Below are 24,058 nucleotides of genomic sequence, written 5' to 3' on the forward strand. Positions count from 1 at the left end.
CTTCTTTTATGATACATTGGATTTGCTGATAGGTTTAATGCACTTTGATTATTATTAAATAAGGTAATACATTCAGTTTTTTCAATTAAATCACTTAGCAAACCCCTAAGAAAAACAGCCTCTGACAAGGCCGTATATTCTGCCTCGTAGCTAGATAAAGCTAATGATTTTTAAAAAGAAAAAGACAGTTAAGATTTGATTTCACGTACAGGGCGCCTGTGCATCCGCTTATACGTATTTCGGCCTAATAGGCCTCATCAGAACGGCTTTCGCAGTCGCTCTTTCGTTAGCGGATGCGCAGGCGCCCTGTACGTGAAATCAAATCTTAACTGTCTTTTTCTTTTTATTCCGATATACTCTGTACGAGTACCAGAAACCAATTCGCTAAGGATTTTGCTTAGTTAAGGAGATATGTTGTGGAATGCAATTTTTAGATTCCCCATGTCTCTAATAACATCTTTATCAACGTCTGTTTTGCCTTGCAATTCTTAGAAGGCACAGATTAAAGCAGAATTCTGAATTTGGTTTCGAAAATTAGTTTACGGATTCTAATGATTTTTGTTTTGCACTTTGCCAAGATATTGTAGAGCCACAAAGCTTAAATACATATCCAGTGAAGGATCTTACAATCTAATGTATTGCTTGCCCAATGAGAGAATGTCAATCAAAGAATAATTAATAGTATCTTTTAAATACCTCAATACTCTTTTTGTACATTTCAAATAAGACTCAGTATATACATTGTTAAATTGGCTCAAGAAACTGACTGTAAATGATATATCTGTTCTGGCCAAAACAGATAAATACATCAAACTACCAATTACCATCTGATAAGGAAACTTACTATCATCAATTGTTAAAGATAATTTTGTTAAAAATGCGAATTATTAAAAAGAAAGTAAAATAGAGTAAAGTCGCAATGGCACTGGTTTGACAAGTGATAATGTGTATATTATTTTATTTATTGATGCAAGCTTTAAAAACTCACACAACTGACACTTTAAACTAGTAGCGTTGAGCGCTTGCTGTTTTTTATTTCATCTTTGATGCCACGTCTTTTTAACAACTGAAACCCTCATTTGTGAATTCAGTTTTTTTTAAGTATCCGTTGAGAACAGCGGCACTAAACGCATGTTTTTTGGATGTTTTAACCTTCCGACATTTATTTTCATAGTAACCGGTTTGTTTACAACAATAACATCTAATTTTCGACAGATCTCTGTCTCTTGTTATTCATCTGTCATCACTTCTGTGATTTTCAAACTGTCTATTGTGATTGGTTCTGTTACTAGTACCACTTGCAAACGCACTTACCAACATCACTTTCCATGTCCAATACTTTTGTTTTGATTGAATCGATAGAAATAACAATCCCAACAACTTTTTTTAAAGCGTCCCAAATTTCTTTAGCGGTTTTTGCTTGTTTTATATGTATATATAACGATGGATCAAGCAAAAGAACTAACTTGGCTTTAGCTTTTTCTTGTTTGTCTACTTCGGTTTCAGTTCCGTCCAAACACGTGGACAAACCTTCTAGAACAAGATAATTTTGCACTGCGAAACCCAATCATTGTAATTTTCGCGACCTAATAGCTTTGGCACCGTAGACATGTAATTCACTGCTATTGTGAACCTCAAAACTTACTAGTATACAACGTTTATCTTATTTACCGACGGAAAAAATGGTCTGAGTCACTATAATCTGTTAAAACTTATAAATGAAACGAACCAGTTGAGTATACGGTTAAGACTACTTTATTTTGTTCCAAAAGTGAATACAATTGACAGTTTATATTGTATCAATCTTAACTTCCTGTAAATGACATATGGCGCTAATATTTAAATTTTGTTTACTTCATATCAATATTTTAACAGAAAACAGTCGCAGAATACTTGAGTCAGAACACAGTATGTCTCAGAACACTTCAGAATTTTCAGAATCTTTAATGACTCTTAGCAATTTTCTTAATTTCAACTGCTATGACTTTGTGCGTCTAAGTAATAGTTTTTTACATTTATTCTAATAAAAGAATAAGTAAAATGACTGCATAAAAATCAGATCAGATTTAAGAATTATAAATTGGATATTCTACAAAAATATAGCAATGATATTAGACGAGAAAAACTAATTTTTAGACGCGACAACGGTGTATATTTGAGAGCATGTGTATTTAGATGCATATTTGCCAAACCTACCAACGAAGTTAATCCCGTTGGAATATATTTGTATTAATCGTGTCGCAATATCCAAAACAAAGAAATGTATTACGATTCGTATTATCATTAACAACTGTTACACTGTCTAGATATCAACAAGTTTTACTATAACCGCTTCCTATGATTAGAATCTAAACAATGTGTCTGGGTGAAAACTTACAATTCATCACATATTCAAAATCGCGCAACACTGTAAGACTTGGTGTCCTGTAAAAATGTAAAGATTTAGATGAGAAACTAACATCAACTGTCCTTGAAAAATTTTCAATAATTAATAAAAAATTACTTAGAACTGACCAATTTCTGGAAATATCTGACCATTGGAGATTAATTTGTGATCTTTCGAATGGTATTATTATATTTTAGAAATACTAGCTGTAACATAGTGATTTAGGAAAACCCGGGAACCTACTGTTCTCCTAGTATTTTTAAAATGTTTATTGCGGCAAGGCACTGCAATCCTGGTATTTTTAAAATTTTTAATGGACTGCGCTTGCGTGCTAAGGTTATTGCAACTTTATTAATTATTTTCACCCCAAAAGCAAACTGACCAAACGCTCAATATATCTGACCATTTGTCAGCATTTTAATCTCTATCGAATACAATCATTTGTTTTATCGATTTCGTTCAATGAGGTGCCAACATCTTTTTTTGTCCTTGAAAATTTTCAACCCTTAATAAAAAATTAACCAGAACTGACCAAAAGCTGAAACCAGCTGACCATTTGTGACCAAAACGTGACCATTCAGACAGTATAATTATTTTTACGAAATTCGATCAATGAGGTGCCAACATCCCATAGCTATAGATCCACCATTGATGGAAGTTCATTAGGTCCTGTTACTTTGGTCGATCTACAGTCGTTTAGCAGAACTAAATTACTGTTATCTAGCACGTCTACTATACACTTGCCCTGAGCGGAATCTTTCAAGGAACCCCGATTGAAATCCCGATCAATGACAATCCTACCACTAAATTGAATTAAAAGATTTTCCCAATCTCTACAATTGAACTATTACTTTGGGTGGTTTATAAATGCAAACGATTGCCAATTTGATTTGTTCTATAAAAACTGCACACGTTTCAATACCTTTATTAAAGTTTTTCGTTAAACCTGTTAAAACAAAATTTTTATTTTTAGAAAGCCATGTTTCATTAAGTAAAATGACATCAACAATGTTGTGCTCGAGATTATTAAGTAAACTAGGTTTATGTTTATTTATAGATTGACAGTTCCACTGAGGTATGTTAAATGTCCTGTTGTTTCCCATCGCTTTTAATATCTGTCAGGCTGATCAACATTTTTTCAATTTGTTCCTTTGTATTTTTTTGTAAGTTAGGTAAAAATATTTTAGGGTTAATTTTCTTGATAATATTTTCTATCAAGGCTGGAATTTCATTGATTATTTTACATTCTATTTTTTCTTTATAAGCCATAAACTCATCCCTGTAGGGATTAGGGATTATAGGTTGAGATGAGGTGTTTGTAGCATTCGGAAATCTTGGAAAAGTTGGTACGTTTTTGATCGAAGTAGGAGAGATAGCTTTACGTTTGTTTCTTGGTTTTTTAAAAGTAGGTACATAGGATTGATTTTGATTTATACCTTCTAGGACGCTAGCGGTCAAGGCAGGGAAATTTTGTATAGTATTGAGGATATTGAATCTATTATTTGTAGTTACCTTGGCGTATGACGGATTGTAAGTTATGGTTTCTGCCTCTTTAATGGTAGTGTTTTCTAAAGCAATAATTGATTTGATTTTGTATTGGTGTTTAAATACTGGACACTGTTTAGAGAGTGAGTTATGTTCAGTGGAGTTGCAATGAATACAGAATAAGGATAATGTAAAGATAAAAGTGAATCAAATAAAATAAAATGGAATACAATGGTATAAAATGGAATAAAAGGAAATAAAATGGAAAAGAAAGGAATACAATGGAATAAAATAAAAGAAAATAAAATGGAACAAAATGGAATAAAATAGAATGAAATGTAATAAAATTGAATAAAATAGATTAAAATGATTGATTAAACTAATCTCAAACTTATATCTACAACAAATTAGCAACCGTGCGATTTGAAAATCAAGTGTCCGGGATATTCACAGTCGGAAAAGGAGTTCGACAGGACTCGAAAGAGACGGAGTAAAAATAATAAAAAAAGCTCTGAAGATTAAAACTTTGGGAAAAGCTGGTTTAGATAAAATAAAGTGGTTTCAAAATAAAAATAAAACGTAACTGTAGAAAAATAATTATTCATATATTATTACGTTTAAAATATTATTTATTATTATTTTTTTAAAAGTTCCTTGGTCTATCTTAAATATTAATAATTTTTATTTTCAGAAAAACCTTCAATCATGAGTTGTGTGGAATTTGTGGTCACTGTAGGATCTATTGTTCTACTTATTTTTACCCTACCGTTTTCGTTATTTTGGTGTTTTAAGGTACGTATTTTTTTATCAGATATACTTTTACTTTTACTGTAAAGTCTTAAATGACAATATACTAGTGAGAAGAATATAAAACGATAATAGCTTCATTAGGAGTGCACTAAAATTATTATTAAAAACAATTAATACATAGAACATAATTACAAACAAATAAAAACTCACAGAGTGGAATCATTAAAATGCAAACCAGCACATCACAGGACTTTAAACAATTACACTCAAATAATTGCTAATACCAACTTTTTTTGCGCTTAGATATTAAAGCCTAAATAAAATTCTACAGACATATGATATGTTATTTATATAAGGTTGAATGCTCGAATAAATGAACTTTGAAACATTAAAGGCAAATATCGAGCACAATTTTAATAATCAAATCTTGCCTTCGCTTTCTACAGCATCATCAGGGGCATCTGAAATAAGCCAAGAAACGTTTTTTTATATGAAGAGAATTGATTAACTTCGATAAAAAACTCGAAGTTAATGGATGATAAATGTTTTTTGTGATTAACGTTTTAGACTTATTTCGTCAAATTTGGGCTATCCAGCAAGTGCAGAATGTAATAAACATGAAATTAAACATAAATTGTACATAACACACTTGTGTTATGTACAATTTATGTAATAGCAAGTTCAAATGACCAAAGATGAAAAAACTTTTTTTGTGCTCCATCGGGGGTTTCCTCGTCGTAGCTTTGGATGATTTTTAATAGTTCTCCGGTGGATAATGCTTTTGAACTAAGTCTTCTTTTTTCTTGAACACTTTGAAGCTGCAAATATTTTTCTTGTACAATTTTTGCTGTAGTATTCCACATTGACTTTACAGACAACTCTTTATAGCCTTCGCTATTGCCTTTTTCATGTTAAAGGCATAATTCTGGAAAATTTTTGCTAGTTCCGTTAGAGTAGTACATCTTTCAAGCGTAAAATTTCTCATCCGTAGGAACTCCAAAAATTGGGTTCAAATAGAGCTTTTTGACCTCTGAATGTTTAATGGAACATTTTCCGAAACCAATTTTTTGATTTCTTCACCTAACTGGCTTCCAAATCTTGATTTTTCTTCTGGATTCATTATATCTGTCCAAAATTGATTACGCCTCAATGACGTTTGTCAAAGTGACAATAGAATTACCAGACACCTTCGTGACGGATCTGTCGTAATTTTGTCGCTGAGAAGTCACGGGCAGAAAGGAGTTTTGTCAGTAAGAAACGTGGCATTGTTATGACGTTTTATCAAGTAAAAATAGTCTAGTGAAATAGTCAGCAAAATTCAGTTTGTTCGTATGATTTTTATAGGCCAAATCTCTGACGACTAGATTATAAGAAATATTTGATATATTTTAGATCTTTATTTTGTTTATTTTTAGGTAGTCCAAGAATATGAACGAGCAGTTATATTTCGTCTAGGTAGAGTTCGAAGAGGGGGAGCAAGAGGACCAGGAATTTTCTTCGTATTGCCATGTATGGATAGTTTTGCTACAGTGGATCTAAGAACTATTTCTTTTGATGTACCACCACAAGAGGTATGTAAGTTTGTATTTGTATTATATTAAAATGGATAAAAATTAAAACACCAAAGTAGAAATGCGAAGATTTTTTGGTTGACGAAACTAAACTTGCATTCCTCAACATATCTCCTTATCTAAGCAAACATATTTGGTGAACTGGTTTCTTGTACCTATGAAAGGTAAACCTAATTAAAAGAAAAGACAATATCAAGTAGCCTAACCTATCGCAACATAATATTAAAATATCTCCAATAATACAGTAATTCATCGTGATTTGGCTGACCCTAGATTTATATTTGGTATTGTTTGGCATTGAGTTTAGTTTATTGTTTGGGTAGCAAATACGTAGTTTCATCACATCTACTATAAAATGAGTTTATTTTAACGTTTATATTTCCATATACGTTGAAGGAAAAAAGAACTTCCCGCTATCAATGTATTTTTTCCTTGTCGCAAGTTTGTCCATTGTATCTGTCACACCCTCCGTCATTTGTTATTAGGGACCCCAGGTATAAGAAACTATTTACTACTTCAAAGCCCCCAATTTCTTTAATGTGTTGAAGATTATTCCGAGCTCTGTCTACCATCATGATCTTTGTCTTACTCCTATTTAGCTTTAGTCCATATGTTTGGCTTTTCTCCTCCAGACATCTCATTATGTCTTCCATTTATTCTTGATTTGCCGCGATTATTAAAGTGTCATCAGCATATCTCAAGTTACTGATTTTTTGACTTCCTATTGATATTCCATCCGTCTAGTACCTTTCGCATAATGTGTTCGCTGTAGATATTAAACAGAGTTGGCGAGATTATGCATCCCTGCCTGATACCTGCCTCTGTTCTGTAATGATTGGAATGGGTGTTGTTTATTTTTACTGTGCACTTATTATTTTCATAGTTAAATTAAGTGGTGGGGTGTTCCCATTTCCGCTAGTATGGACCATAGCTGCTGCCATTTGACTTTATCGAAGGCCGTTGTGTAATCCACAAAGCACATAAGCATAGGAGTATTGAATTCACGAGTTTTTTTGATTAGCTGTCTGACATTAAGGATGTGTTCTCTTGGGTCTTTTCCTGGGAAAAATCCCGCTTGTTCTTCTGATATCTGATACAATAGAAAAGCTTTTAGTCTTTCATGTATTACATGAACTAGAACTTTGCTTGCATGGGATATTAGGGTTACCGTTCTGTAGTTGCTACAATCTAGCGGGGTTCCTTTTTTGAATATTGGGATGAAAGTGGATGTTATCCAGTCGTTGGGCCTCTCTCCGGTTTCCCAAATCTTTGTGCAGATCATATGCATAACATTTACTCCAACATCTCCAGTCTCGTTTAAAACTTCTGCGGTGGTCTGGTCTGCGCCAGGAGATTTTCTATTTTTTAATTTTTTGATTGCTTTTTCTACCTCTGACTTTAGAATGTTTGGTTCTCTTTCTGCAGTGAACTCGTAGTAATTTGCATTCTGGGGATCATCTGCATATAGACTTTGACAATATTTTCTCCATACCTCCGCAATCCCTTTCTCTTTTTTTAGAATATGTTTGTTTTGATCCATTATTGTTTGTGTGATTCATTTTGCATGTCTCTCTAGTTCTTTGCATTCTTCATTTTTATGTTTATTTTTATCATCCCTTCATGCTCTTTTAATTTCTCTATTTAACCTTGCCGATTCGTTTTTGTTGCTATCGTTTTGATATATGAGAGATTTAATTCTCCTTCGCTCTTCGAGGAGTTGCAGCGTTCTGTCTGTCATCCAGTGTTTCTCTTAATGATCTTTTTTTCGGTTCTGGTTCTTTCTACAGAGGTTTCTATGGCATTTCTAAAACATTTCCACATTTCTTCTAAGTTGTCTTGTGTGTTCAACATACTAGTTGCCTTTAATGCATCTCTAAATGTTTTCGGATTTGAAATCTCCAGCCTGTTTTGATTTTGGTACGGCATTGTTCTTTTTAGCTTTATCTTAAAGCAAGCTCATAACAATTTATTTAGTTACTATTTAAATGGGAATAAACCAAAATTAACGGTTAAAGTAAGTTTATTGACGTTTCAATCTTCCACTTAGGAAATTGTTCTCAAAATACAAACATTAGTGTAATTAGTAGTAATTACTTATGATGCCACAAGAAAATAGCTTCAGAACAATACTAAGAATCTTAGTTATTTTTCTTTTTGAATCAATTCATCTTTCTTGAATATCTTTATTTTTTTAATAAATTCATTATCGTTTCGATTGCTTTCTTAACCTTGAGACTTATATCTTTCTATGGGCGTTTTTTAATTGTGTAATATCTATTTTTCTTGCCACTTTATCGAATTTAGGAAACCTTTTGAATTTAAAATCCATTCTAACTGCATTGTTCTTGCTATAAATGTCTGCACTGGAGTGAAGGAATTTAATTCCTGATGATGCTTTATTTTATGTCTACGGATGAGTTTATTGTAATAACATTATGAGATGATATTTAAATAGGTGTTGGCTAATAAAAGGGTGTTCTCTACACAAAATTATGCGACTCTATCTTCCCTGTTATTTCTTTTACCAAGACCGTATGTTCCTATGTTGACTTCTTCAGCACCACTGCTGATTTTAGCCTTAAAGTCTCTTTATTAATCTATCTATCTATCTGAAAAACCTAAATTGTCCACGACTGAACGTAGGCCTCCCCAGGGTTCAGCTTCACTGTAACCTTTCATAATATATCTACCAAAAAGTGTTATTAAAGTTTTTAAAAATTTGTCCTAAAAACAAGATCTATAACCCTGTCGTTTTTAACATTTTTCAATTATCGCCTTGTATCTCGCTAATGTTCGGAGTTACTGATGATTAGATTGGGTACAGCACTGAGAAGGACAATGTCGTCCATGAGTATTCTCCCTGTAAAAATACTAGGAAGTTTTATATACAAACGATACACATATCTGTCAAGCTCCGAATAAACAATATTAAACTCAAAAATTATATCTAGAAATATATTTAAATTTTTTAGGCTTTGACCAAGGACTCCGTGACAGTTACCGTGGATGCAGTAGTGTATTATAGAATACAAGATCCTTTAAACGCTGTTGTTAAAGTAACTAATTATAGGTATGTAAAACTCTATTTATTGAATTTAATAAATTAAATGATATTTACTGCTTTTAATAAATCAAATATTATATCAGGAGTTACCAATACATTTTCAAAGGCACCAGTTAATGAACGGACCAAGTTTTTACCGTTGTAGTATATTTAACTTTTTGATGAGAGACTTTTATTGTCACCATCAAATGTGGGGTTGTGATATTAATTACAAAAAATAGGTCGGCAATAATAGTTATTTAACCAACAAGTGTATTAATAAGGGCGATTAACAATTGAGATATATTAACGCGCGAGCGAAGCGAGTGCGTTAATGTTCGAGATTGTTAATCGCCATTTTAATTCACAAGTTCGTTACAAAACTTTTCCGTCGACCGAACTTTTCAGAAATAAAAATATCTTAGTTTAAATTTTAATTTACTTAACGATAAATAATGACATACAATGACAGACAGTACTTACAGCGGCTATGTCATTTTAAATAATTTTTTAGTGGGAATATAAATAAGTACCTATATGTTTGGTTGCCTACACCACAGGTCACTGCCAATCACAGAGCGTTAAATGTGGTTAAATTATTATACAAGCAATGTATGTTGTGTTGCCTATAATAAAATCGTTCATTAATAGAAAATCACTCATTAATAGGGGTCATTAATCAATGATTTTGAGAGTGTTAAAATTAATCATAAATGGATGGTCGACGGAAAATGTATATAAATAACTACTCTTATAATAAATATACTACTCTTAAATAACAACCAAAACAGCTACTCTTAAAATAAATAATAGAAATTAAAATTAATAATTTTATTACCATCATCCTTGGCTCGACGAACTTTTTTGGATCTTGTACAGTTCTAGGATTCTTTATTAAACAGCGTGATTCCACAGTAGTTTCCACATTTTAACCAGTCTCCTTTTTTATGTTATGGTACAATAATACCGCTATTCTCAAGTTGCTATCATCAAGTCCTCGTAGACACTTTGTCTCAGGACCAGCAACTTCATGTAGAGTCTTACGTTGCCATTTTATCAAATCCACTGGTAACACTAACATCTTAACATATAAGATCTAATCATGTAAAATAAATTTAAACCAATAACTTTTAACTGGTTCTTACCCAGATATTTAGTGGCTCAAAAAATGTGCACCTAGACACTGATGATGGAATATGTATTCAGAAAACGTTTTGATGTTTTGATATAGCCCGATTGGGTTTTTAATTATATACCTTTTATAAAGGATTTTAATAAAAATTTTTACCGCTATTCCACTCTACTGCTTATTCAACCATATATTTGTTATTAAAGAACATCCCAGAGGTACTTTTCAGTGCGTCATTAATTATGACGTCATAGAATGAATTAGGTGTGTCGAGAATTATTTCATATAATTATTGAAGAATCTGACAGATGCCAGGATCTTACTTAGCCACAGGTGAAAAGCTTGTGGAATTACTAGTATTTTAATTGCAAGGTCATCTGAGTAGATTTGATTATTACAAAATATGTTAAGATATATTTTTTTTTGTAATGTGGGTAATCCCGTATATTAATAAAACTAAAAAGTAAACAATATTGTTTATTAAATTTATAAATATGGAAACATTTAAAATTGACAACAAAATGATTCATTTATTGAATTTTTGTATTTTCTTCTTCTCAAGGGGCTGTCTGCGCGTCGAAAGCTGGCAATCATCACAGCTATTTTTATTTTTAGGACCGCCTCTCTAAATAAGTCGTCATTACATGAGTTACGTCTCCTTCCTATGGATCTTTTTCTTCAGATTTTCCTTGCATAATGACCTGAAGTATTAAATATTTATCTCCTCTCATCACATGACCCATATATCCCACTTTCTCCTCTTAATTGTTAGTACTTCTCTTTCCTTATGCATACGTCACATTACCTCAACGTTGGTTATTCCATCTACTCATGAGATCTCTAGTACTCTTCGGTACATCTACGTCTCGAATGCCTTCAGTCTCCTCACGTCAATTTTCTTCAGTGTCTACGCTTTCATCCAGTATTATAATACGGATAGCACATATCACCTCAGCAGTCGTATTTTTAACTTAAGGTTTAAGTTTCTACAGCAGAGAAGCTTGCGCTTCTGGCCTGTTCGATTCTGATTCGTATTTCTTGAGAGCTGCCATTGTTTTCATTAATAGTTGTATATAGGTATTTGAATTCTCTTACTATTTCAATAGGCTGATTCTGTACATATATCTCACGAATGTCCTGAGTTGTCTTTGGTATTATCATATATTTCTTGCTCTGTTGAGTGATGGTCCATATTCTTCTTCGCTTACTGCGGTCACCTAATTAAGAAGTATCTGTAGGTCTTCATGTAATTCGGCTAAAATAACTGTATCATCAGCGTATCTCAGGTTATTTATGATCATGTCATTAATTCTAATGCCTACATTTCGTTAATCCATTGCCTTACTTAATATGTCTTCCGAGTATACATTAAATAATACTGGTGAATGTATACACCCTTGTCGAACAACTCTTTGTACTTTTATTTCTTCTGATGTTATGTCTTCTATTCTCACTACTGCTTTTTGGCCATAGTATAAGTTACACAAAAAATACTGTTTTCAAAAATTTATTAGGTAACTTATAAATTAATTACATAAATAAAATATAATTCTAATCATAAAAACTATTTATTCACTAATGCGTAATAATAGTATTGAAAACTATTTATTCACTAATGCGTAATAATAGTATTGAAAACACTGAAAAGTAGAATTTGAATATCAGTGTAATAGAAAATTATAGAAAAATACTGCCAGTGGAGAGTTTCATTAAAGATATATCCTTAGACGAATTCATGGTGAAATATTTCGGTCATAACCTAGCAAAACATTAATTAGAGAAGAAATTTCTAACGCCTCAGCAACACGCTGAAATAAACGGTAAATAAAACAATTTTATTTTCAGGGTAATAAAATACTTAATTAATAATTAAATACTTTACAAACAGCAGAAATTGGTAATAATGTTTATCCAGCTTCCTTTTCCAATTGAAAATATCTAAGTAATTTTAATATTAGTACTTGTTCTTTTTCCGTATATCTTGTCATCTTGGCCCTACACAAATATAAATAAACACCCAACACTATGTACAAATACTGATCTGAACGACAGCCGTCACTTGCTGTTCAACACTTCTAAAGAATGGCCAGCATGGACGAAGTTTTAAGTCAACGTTCAGTAATAGGCGTATTTGATTGGCTAGAGAAAGCGCGCATCTAAATATCAACGAATCAAACGTAGGTTAGGAAAGAACCGCTTATGTATGTAAGCTTGTTCTAACGCTGCAATATAGTTCTGTTTAATCACGGAACTACCGCTTTTTCCGTCACACCCAACTTAATGCATTAGAAAGAAATCGAAAAACTGTGACGCACTGAAAAGTACCTCTGTGATGTTCTTTAGCTTATTTGTTGTTTTTAGTAATGCATCTTCTCCCCTTTATTCAGTAGCTCTGATGCCTTTTATCGAATCCCGTGATTTATTGTTCTGTAATTTGTCTACTATTGTTATAATCTCGGCTATTCTTGGTGAACTCTTTTCTCTGTTGTCTTCTTGGTCTAATCAGGGTTCGCCACCCTCCTACCTCCCTCAAACTTTTCCTTAAAACGTTGTATCCATCTTTTTAGAATTTCTTGCTGTTATGTCAATATATTACCCTCCTTATCTCTACACATAGTCGATCTCGGTTTGAATTTCTTTGTTCATATTTTGTCTCTTCTTTTTTCGGTGGATTTTCTTTTTCATCTTTACGTAGATATTTATATTGCTCCTCTGCAGTCGGGTTCTATGTCCGTCATTCATTTCATTCTGGTTCTTATTTGTTTACCTTCCATGCCTAGTACTTTTTCGTCTGATTTTTCCGTAGTATAGACGCAAAGCATTTTAAATATGAGTGTTATGTGGAGGGATAAGATTGCTACGTCTTTAGTCTGTCCGTGGCATGTGGGGCTTTTTTTCTCTATAAGTAGTGTTATGCATACACGTGTCCTGTATGCAACATGTGTGGCGGTCCTTTAGAGTGTTGAATATGGCCGATGTTAGAAATATGCGAGTAAAGGAAGTCTTTTGTGTACACCTTTGAAAATACCGTACAATGATATGTTATTGGTTTTGTATGGATTCGTCGGGAAAATCTTAATAAAAATTTTTTGAGTAACCAAAATGTCTAATAAATTAGTTATCAGCAATTTATCCTTAATTTAGTATCAAATAACTTACTTTATTCTTCTGCATCAATAAAAGGCTGTTAAAAGCAGTTAATATGTTAAAAATTTATGTTTTTTGTTGTTTTATTTAAAGAGGAAAATATTTCAAATCATCAAAAAATAGTTAAACTTAATTTAAAAGAATACTAAACTCTATTTAGCGTGTATAAAAAAAATAATTAAATAATTTTTCATCATAAATCTAGGTTTCCATTTTTAATTTTTATAATTGAATTTACAACGTCCAATATGAAATTTATTTTTTTTGTAATTTATAGTAACTCTACAAGATTATTGGCAATGACTACGTTAAGAAACATTTTAGGAACTAGAAATCTTGCAGAGATTCTTTCCGATCGAGAAGCTATCTCACATGCCATGCAGACTTCATTGGATGTTGCTACGGATCCATGGGGAGTTAAAGTCGAAAGAGTGGAAATGTAAGTATAAAAAAAATAATAGTCCTGTAGTTTATAAGAACGTTTCCATTTTTATTACTAAGCTAATTGAAATTTCTTACGGATTTTGTAGATGCCATGCTGCTCTCGAATAAATCCTAAATCTTTCTTCCCACTTTTCTATCGAAAATTTTCAGTTCATCTTCATTTTGTTTTCAGTGTAGTCATACAGTTTAACTTGTCAACCATAGGTCACATTGCGTCTTATTAGCGTTTTTTACAATTGTATCTAAAATGGTACTTACTCTTAAAAGTTAGTAGTTTGTGCATTGCAATATATGCCATGTTTCCTTTGCTTTATATAATATTGTCCTTATATTGGAACATAGATACCTAGTGGAGTTAGCAGGTATGCTAAATATCTTTCCGAGAGGAAGATTGTTCGTCTTTGCAGCCCTTTTTCTTACTTAACCCATTGTTTCCTGAAAACTTTTACAATTAAAAATTGAGGTAAAAATTAAATAATCTTACTCTATTGGGTTAAAAGACAAAAAAGTGAAAAATATTATTCTTTTTTATTTATTTTTTTTAATAGGCTACGGTTTCGACATGATACCACTAGGAAACTAGAGATTTTTCCCAAATAAAAGAAAATCTGATAACTAAATAATAATAATATGAACGATCTTATATACTAAAACGCTAAGCCCTTTTCTTGTCCACCATTTTACTCAAAAACCATATTAGATAATTAAAATATTTTTTCGGAATATTATTAGTATTACGTATAAGATTATTAAGATATACTTTTGGTACAAAAATTCACTTCCGGTTTTGAGATGACCGGAAGTTAAAATTTACTTTAAGTTTTAGACCCCACAATGTATATATGGATCGAAAGGTCTCGTCGAGACGAATCTAAATATGTACTTCCGGTTGCGATCCGACACCGGAAGTGACCCGAAACGCGCATAAAACGTCAAGATAGAGCAAATCTGACACCGGATTCGTGATCAGCATGCAAAATTAACTGCTAAATGATATCCATGTCGACATTTGATGAACTAAAAATTGCATTCCGGTTTTGTGGTCGACTTCCGGTTTCGTTTTTATTAGTCAAATCAATAGAGAATTCAACGTAGAGTTCAAAAATGTAAGTTCACGAAATTGTCATTTATAGTTTTTGAGTTATTGATAAAAATATTTTTACTTCCGGCCATTGTATATATTGTATATTTTTCTCGCAAAATAAAAATTTCATTTAAAAAACTCGATGTCGAGTTGGTCCGCTAGTAGGTTACTAAAATAATAACTAAATAATAATATAAAACGTAAGTTACTTTTTATGATACAATGAAAAACAGTTCTTTTTTTCGGAAAGGCACAATCCAACCTTACACGTCGCACACTCCTACCTGGTTCTGTGAGGATCCTTACTAGTGCTACAAAAAGCACATCGTCTAGATGTCCCGTGTTGTGGCATATGCAAACATTGGTCAAAGCGTTTCTCATAAGGCACAATTTTTTTGAAATGTTTCGCTGTGACTGTAGGAGAAGCAATCCTACTTCTTGACGGTTTACTACCACTGGCGCCGATTAACCCTGAAGCTACAGATAACTTAAAAAATTTCAAGTTTGGAACCGTGCATTTCGCTTTTTGTTTGAAGAGAATAAAAGAATTGACTACACATATATCTACGAAATGCCACAAAATCCGGTGCCACCATTTTTTTAATTTGCGGTTAATCTCATACACAGATTTCAGCATATCTGTTTTGTCAACATTGCCCATATGCTGGTTATATTCTTTGACCATCGTTGGACAGGCCACGACTTGTGAATTTCCATCTTTTTGTTTGCGGGAAACAGTTGCTTCTTCTGAAGGGTTTTGATAATTCCCCAAAAAAAGGACTATTTTTCGGTCTCTCCACTTTACAAACACCAGTCCGTCGTTGCTGACTCTCCAGTCTGATTGTCCCCGGATTTGTAGTTCTTTCTCAGATGCTAAGTCTTTTGGAATATCTTTTTGGTTAGTCCTGACACTACCGCACGCATAAATACATTCTGCTTGAAGTTTTTTTGTAAGGGCACAGAGTTGCAAAAGTTATCAAAGAAAACGTGATACCCTTTTGCCACCAAATCTCGAGTCAAGTCTAATATAACTCTTTGGCCCAAATCTTTTTTAGGTTGATCATTAGTTTTTCCAACATATATCTGAAATTGGCAAACGTATCCATTCTCGTCAGACGAACCCAAACTTTATAACCCCTCTTGATGGGGTTTAGAGGCATAAATTGCTTTAGACAACTGCGACCCTTGAAACGAATCATAGATTCATCTATCGATTGATGTTTTGAAGGGTCATATGGAGAACGAAACGTTTCAGATAAAGTATCCAATAAAGGACGAATTTTATACAACTTGTCATAATTTGGCGAGTTGCGACCAGGCATCACCGAATTATCTGCTAAATGCACGTTTCCTAGATGCCAAGCAAACCGATCTCTAGACATAGCTGAGCTAATGTAGTGATCTCGTAGTTCCTCTCTAGATGACCAGTAATCGACATAACTGGGCAACCTTTTGATTTCCATCAACATATTGATTGCAATGAAAATTTTAATTTCTTTGGCAGAAGTTGGTGTGAATGAAGAGTGTCCACCACGTTTCTGAAGAGCGTAGAGGTTTGTTTCGAATACAATTTTGTCAATTAGATTTCCGGGAAATAAGTGTAAAAAAAACCTACTGGCCTCTCCATATCATCTGGAATTTTAGGACCGGTTTCATCAGTAAACTGCTTCATGTTAGTAACGCAAGATGCCGCTCACTTGGTCCAGGTTCTTCTTTGTTCCATATCCCTCAAAATAGCAGGTGGAATATCGTCCTCGTCGTCCGAGAAGGCTTCATCACCAAGAATATTCTCTGAATTGTCGCCTCTTGAAGGTTGGTCTGGCTGATCTTCAAATAATATTGGCATATTCGCAATGTCAAGCAAATCGTCTTCCTCACTACTCGATTCATCTGACTCGCTATCTGAAGGAATATTCTCTAATAATGTGAATAGATCACCCGACGACATATTGTTTAGCTATCTGAATGAATATACTTTTTTTCTGAAATAAAAATAAGTACTTAGGTACATATCTAGTTTCCTAGTGGTTTCAGAATGAAACCGGCATTTTATATCATCAATATACTGATTGTAAATTGAAAACTTTTAGTAATAGGAAGTATTAATCATAGATACAAATGTTTCTAATATTGTATATAAAAAATAAAGTTACCTGCCATAGCGAAATAATATAAAAAAACACCAAAATCGCTTATACCACCAGCACAGTTCAAAACACGGGTTATTACCAACTAATAATTGAATAACGAGAATGTAAATGGCGATGCGCGATACATTTTATAGTAGGAGGAGCCTTATACGTCATATAACGTGAGCGGTTTCAGGAAAATACCACCGAGAACATAGCATCAAATTTATTTGTATGTGGTTTCACAGTGAAACCACTAGAAAACAAAGGGTTAAATTCATTGCCAATAAGAAGCATAACGTTTTATAAAAATTACATTTTCTGCTAACCCTTGGTTATTTCATGTTCATTATCGGTTTTAAATGATAAGATTTGATCAACTATAATATATTTACATTTAGAAAAGACGTCAGTTTGCCACAACAGCTGCAAAGGGCAATGGCTGCCGAAGCAGAAGCTTCTAGAGAAGCTCGAGCAAAAGTCATTGCTGCCGAAGGAGAAATGAAGGCATCTCGAGCATTGAGAGAAGCTTCAGATGTCATCAATGAGAGTCCAGTTGCTTTACAGGTAAGAATATATTAAAGAATAAACCTTTATTTTCTTTCTGTTAATATATTTGGAGGTTAACCTTCGTTAGAATTAAGAGTGAAACTTTGGAAAGTCTGTAGAGATATAAACATAACTCCCACCCTTATTACAATTAACAAAATCGGTATAATAGGACTATTTGTCTTACTGTCTGCTATATTTACTGGTTATAGTGGGACCATTGGTACGAAGAAACACTTTGTTTGTTTTCAATAATACTTTATTGGTATAAATACGAATATTTATATAAAATATTAAATAAATCCGATAAACTAACACTAATATAACAGTATATACGCAATGGGAGATGGCTGTATATTTTTTTTGCCGAATTAAATCAAATAGGATATTTAGTTGACCGGATTTAAAGTTGCATTTAGTTGATAGAGATTTATTTTTTGCGATATATTATTTCGGTTTTTAATGTACTTTTTTATACTTTATTATGTAAATTTCTATTTGTGCTCCTCTATAACCTCTTTTTAATAAAAATGTCAGTTTATCTTAACATCCCTATTCTTTTTTCATTTATTTTGTCCTATTTTATGTCGGAATTACCTTTATAAATCTTGATAGTTTTAATTTAACTCTAAGGCCTTACTTGATTACATTAGTTAGCCCGAAAATAGTGTCGCTTCCTTTTTGATAACGACTTTAAAAATGTCATTTTAGTATCCATTTTACTTCTAGAACACAAACTACCACCTTTATTTTAACTTAGCCCTAAATTTATGTAAAGTATGTATTTTAAAATGCAAATTTTATGTTTTAGTTATACATCCATCTTTGCTTCAAGACCGAGTTATGGTAAAACTTTGTCTTTAGTGCTTCTCCGTAGAACTTGAGAGAATACATTCCATAGTTACATGGACTAATAACTATAAAGAACACGTGGCAAACTTTATCAATAACTATTTATGTGGGCATTAAACTATTGTAATTAATTTATAAATGGCCATAAGCAAAGCCATAGTCCATTTTGCTCAGTATTGGTGTTATTGAAATATTGAGATACATACATAAATATATGCAACTGTACTGTATACACGACTGAGTAATTTTACCTATAAACTTCTAAAGGGAAGTAACTACCTGCTAGAATTTTTTATTATAATACTTAACAACTGACAAAATATACCACAAATAATATAGAAACGTCTGAAAATTATTAATGTAATATTTAAATGATTTCATAATGCTCAACAATTTTGTTCTGATAATTTTCTTCTTAATATTTCTTTTAGAATATATTAGCCATTACGTTAACAACTACAGGGTGTTTCAAACAAAGGTAACCCCGTGTCTAGGGTAGGTAAAAACCTGAAACATAATTGGGGTTTGCTTAGTAAAAAATTTTTGTAACGCCATACAGGGTGTTGAAGAAAAAAAAATTACGCATTTTTTACGATTTTACTAAAACTACTGGCAACATTGTAATAAAATTTTATACGAATATGTTTTGGAAGCTGATACATCCCATGAATTTGTTTTTATATCTGATTCTCATAGAGGGCACTAGTTACACGGATCGTTCTAATTATTAGTCAATATAACTTTTTTAAGAGTATAATTATTAATAAAAATTTCAAGTAAACTTAACCATCATTCATTTTTACACGAAAAAGGTACTCTTGGTAAAACTTGATACTGTGTACCGTTTTCGGAATATTTTGATTTGAAAATTATGAAGTAATAATTGATGCTGGTAGTAATGATAAAGTTCTAATAGGTATACCTCTATTTTCTCCAAGTGTGCCATGAAAATCTGACATTTATTGATTGTTATGACGATAAATCAACAATAATTAGAGTTTTGAAACCTTGTTATTTGTAAAATCAGATGAAAATGTACTCAAATGTTGAATACACTGACATGTTATTAACCTTAGGCGAATGTTTAGGATGTTCTAGTGCAGCTGTGACACGTTATGCAGAAAAGTTTCCTAGAAGAAACTTACCAAGTAAAAAAACATTTAGAGCCGTTGAACGACGTTGTCGAGAAACTGGGAATGTGAGACCAAATAAAATAAATTCTGGTAGACCAAGAACAACAAGAACGATTAATAAAGAAAATAATATTTTAAATTTACTTGATCAAGATCCAACAGTTAGCGTAAGGAATATAGCACAACAACAAATATTTCTTCTTCAAGTACTTGGCGGATACTGAAAGAACAGCAATTACATCCTTATCATTACAGACAAGTCCAAGAGCTTTTTCCAGATGATCTACCGGTTAGAGTGGATTTTTGTGAAACATTGCAACAAAGGATAGCCCACAATCCAAATTTTTTAAAATGCATTCTTTTTACGGACGAGGCCACATTTACGCGACGAAGGTATGTTTAACTCCCATAATGCACACTACTGGTGTGATGAGAATCCACGAGTCAAAATGGTATCACATTACCAACACTCATTTAAAGTTTTTGGGACTCATTTGGGCAGAAACTTTAGGTAACAAATTAATAGGTTATCATATTCTACCTGGAAATTCAAATGGTGATATGTATCTTGATTTTTTGAACAATTCCTTATTCAAGATATTAGAAGATTTAACGCTAAACGAGCGAAGATCTTTATTTTTTATACACGATGGAGCTCCACCACACTTTGATAGAATGTGTCGTAATTGGTTGAGTAATCATTTTCCGAATCGATGGATTGGTAGAGGTGCAGAAGATCCGATTTATTGGCCTCCTCGGTCATGCGCTTTTAAGCCTTTGGACTACGCATTTTGGTCGAATATTAAGGAAACAGTCTATGCTACAGAGGTAAATTCACGCCAAAAATTGAAAAAAGAATTCATCGTCATTTAACGGAGGGCATTTTGAACACTTACTGTAATTGAATTTAATTTTATGTTCCTAGTCATTAATTTAATTTTCTTCTTATGAGTTTTGTTTAATTACTAGCTATTTTATAACAGCATCAATTATTACATCATAATTTTCAAATCAAAATATTCCAAAAACGGTACACAGTATCGAGTTTTACCAAGAGTACCTTTTTCGTGTAAAATTGAATGTTTAAGTTTACTTGAAATTTTGATTAATAATTATACTCTTAAAAAAGTTATAGTGACGAATACTTAGTACGATCTGTGTAACTAGCGCCCTCTATGAGAATCAGATATAAAAACAAATTCATGGGATGTATCAGCTTCCAAAACATATTCGTATAAAATTTCATTATTACGGCGTAACAAAAATTTTGTACTAAGCAAACCCCTATTATTTTTTAGTTTTTTACCTACCCTACACACGGGGTTACCTTTTTTTGAAACACCCTGTATATTAACTCATTTAATTTGTCTACCAATTCTCTACAAAACTTTATCGATGTTTTATTGGTTAGCTGTAGTATATCTTAAAGTTAGAGTTTTTTTTGACTTTTCACTTTTTTCCACATTTTTTGATTTCTATTATTTTATCAATGATAACTTGTAGACAATATTATTTTACATTATACAAAATATGACGGAAAGGCTTAGAGGCGCAAGAATTCAATAGTTTTCTTCTATATCTTTTTGTCTTGTCCTAAGTTTTTCTAATTATTGTGAATGCTCAATAATATCACATATTCTTTTACCGACTCCATCTGTTTAATACAGCGGTATCCTCTCTTTCTTTTTGTACCAGCCTCAATGTTTATTATTCTATATCAGATGTAGGATTTCTCAGAAGAATTATGGGACCAATAAGAATAGAAAACAGAAATAAGAAGAAGAATGAACCAAGAACTATGGTTATGAGACATAACGAAGAGATAATGTATCGCTAGATTTATTAAAGAGCAGAGATTGAGATGGTTCGAACATATAGAGAGAAGAAAAAACGACCTACTGATTAAAAAGGTCACTAGATGAAAGGCAGAAACTGAAAGACCAAAGGGAAGACCGAGAGAGAGATGGAAGGACCAGGTGATGAGAGATATCAAAATCCTTAAAGTGAGAAATTGGAGAGAACTATACACAGATCGAAATGAGTGAAAGAAAACAGTCACAAAAGCCAAGTCATACAACAAACTCTGACAATTCACAAAAAGAATACGGAGTAATTTACCGCAGTAAGCGAATCTGCGAGCTTTAAGTCTTCTTCTTGATGTGCCTATCCGTTACGAATGTTATTCATCATCATGGCAATCTTTATCTAATTTGCAGTAGCACGGAAAAGCTGCACAGATGTTGTATTGAACCAGATTCTGAGGTTCTTTAACCAAGATTTTTTTCTTCTTCCTGGACCTCGTTTTCCAAATATTTTTCCTTGCAAGATGGCTTGAAGGAGAGCATATCTGGATTCATTTCGCATAATATGTCCGAAGAACTGTAACTTTCAATATTGGATAGTGGTCAGTACCTCTCGGTTCTTATTCATTCTTCTAAGGACCTCCTCATTTGTGACTCGGTCAGTCCACGGAGTCTTAAGCATTCTCCGATATAGCCACATCTCAAATGCTTCCAGTTTTCTGCAAATATCTTCGTTCAAGATCCACGATTCAACACCATAAAAAAGGACAGAGAAGACGTAGTAGAGAGGTTGTAACTCTTGAAGAAGGCCCCATCCGATTAAAGGTGGATCTAGCTTTTCCGATGCGTGCTCTAATCTCCTGATTGTTGGTCCATTTTTCATTTATTATGGTGCCGAGTTAGTTGTAGTGCGTCACTCTTTCTACAGGGGATAGGTTGACGTAGAGTTGATCTTCTGTTATCCTTTTCTTGCTAATTCTCATAAGCTTTGTCTTCTTAACGTTTACATTGAGCCCATATCGTTGACTGTAATACGAGACTGTAATACGAGCTTTAAGTAAGAGCGGCAAACAGTTCATCAGGAATGAAAGGCCTTGATCATGATGATAATGTAAGATTGTAAGTTGTAGTACTCAATTTAGATATGACATAATAAAATAATAAACATGTTCTCCAATACCATTACAGCCGGTCGGGCTCTGGTCTCTACCAGTATCTGCCTCCTCAATATCTATTTAGCATTGATTCTCGTCTATTTACCTCTGCCTTGATTTTTCTACTGACCGGCGTCCCATAGTTCCACTAAACCTCCCACAAGGTATTCTTCCATTATCCATTCTTAAAAGGTGACCGGACAAGGGCAATTTTTGTTTATATTTTTGTGTAAATGGGTATAGAGGTTTCTTTGTAGTATTGATATAACTCGCAGTTGAATCTTATTCTCCACATATCATTGTCGAAGTATTAATAAGGTTTATTGTTTTTTTCTGTCATGACCTGGTTTCTCTGGGCACCACGTTTATTCAAGGTTCTGGCATTCCTAAGTCTTCGCCGATCAATCCCTCCTATACATCGAGTCTCATCTGTTGGTTCCTTAACTATCGTCTTTTCCCAGAAATGAATAGTGGGCCTATCGCTCAACCTCCTTTTTCAATGACCATTTCTTCCATCCTCGTCGGGCCTGATCTTACCTTCCACTTAGGGTTGGTTACCAAATCTCTGGTAATGTTGCACAGGTTGGCCAGAAGTCACTCTTGTAATTAAACCAGACTTCTTGGAGGTGAGGATAGTAATTAAATAGGAATGGCTAGAGGTATTATCAGGAAGCAATATCTTGTATTGCGCAAATTAATTAATGATTTTTGTTTTTCAGTTGCGGTACCTTCAGACCCTAAACAATATATCAGCGGAGAAGAATTCGACAATAGTATTTCCCCTACCGATTGATCTCATCAGCTATTTCGTCGACGCCAAGAGACATAAATATTCAGGAAATGATAGAACGAAGCATACGATTTAAAATATAGTTTCTTAAATAGGTTTTGTAGTATTTATAATGTTGTTTGTAAGTAAATGTTTTAGAGTGTAGAGTGCGTGTTTTATTTCTACAAAAGAATTGATAGGTATATACGATGAGGTAATTTTAAAAAGATTTACTTAACATCTAATGAAGCATTCATTGATTATATCTTAAATTTATTCGGCATGCTGAACACACTAAATATGTAGTCAGTATGCATTTTAATTTTAAAAGTACGCAAGACTGCATACCTTGGACACATACTGAGGAATGATAGATATAGTCTTCTGCAGTTCATCATGCAGGGTAGAGTCGATGGCAAAAAGGGAATAGGTAGAAAGAGGAAGTCATGGCTGTGATATATTCGAGACTTGACAAACATGAAACTTAAAGAACGAGAAACTTTTAGAAATGTGGTCGCCAACCTCCGTTTATTGGCATAGGAAGAAGAAAAGATGTATTGTAATCAAGATATACAGGTATATTATGTACGTATATATTTAGCAAAATCATTTCATAAGAAAATATTTCTAC

The 24,058-nt window shown here is 32.9% G+C and overlaps 1 protein-coding gene across 6 annotated transcripts in view; it reads left to right on the forward strand.

The window, feature by feature from the left end:
- Window positions 1-23,592, forward strand: part of LOC140435526 (band 7 protein AGAP004871-like) — an 85,587-nt gene extending 61,995 nt beyond the window's left edge. For all 6 annotated transcript variants that reach the window (XM_072524265.1, XM_072524266.1, XM_072524270.1 and 3 more), the window contains 6 exons: window positions 4,563-4,663; window positions 6,037-6,192; window positions 9,165-9,262; window positions 13,789-13,950; window positions 17,570-17,735; window positions 23,378-23,592. In XM_072524265.1, coding sequence (XP_072380366.1) covers window positions 4,563-4,663; window positions 6,037-6,192; window positions 9,165-9,262; window positions 13,789-13,950; window positions 17,570-17,735; window positions 23,378-23,524 — 830 coding nt within the window. In that variant the 3' untranslated portion in view covers window positions 23,525-23,592. The remainder of the gene's footprint in view (window positions 1-4,562; window positions 4,664-6,036; window positions 6,193-9,164; window positions 9,263-13,788; window positions 13,951-17,569; window positions 17,736-23,377) is intronic.
- Window positions 23,593-24,058: the final 466 nt, after the last annotated feature.

Source organism: Diabrotica undecimpunctata, chromosome 3, assembly GCF_040954645.1.
Source record: "Diabrotica undecimpunctata isolate CICGRU chromosome 3, icDiaUnde3, whole genome shotgun sequence".
NCBI lineage: Eukaryota > Metazoa > Arthropoda > Insecta > Coleoptera > Chrysomelidae > Diabrotica > Diabrotica undecimpunctata.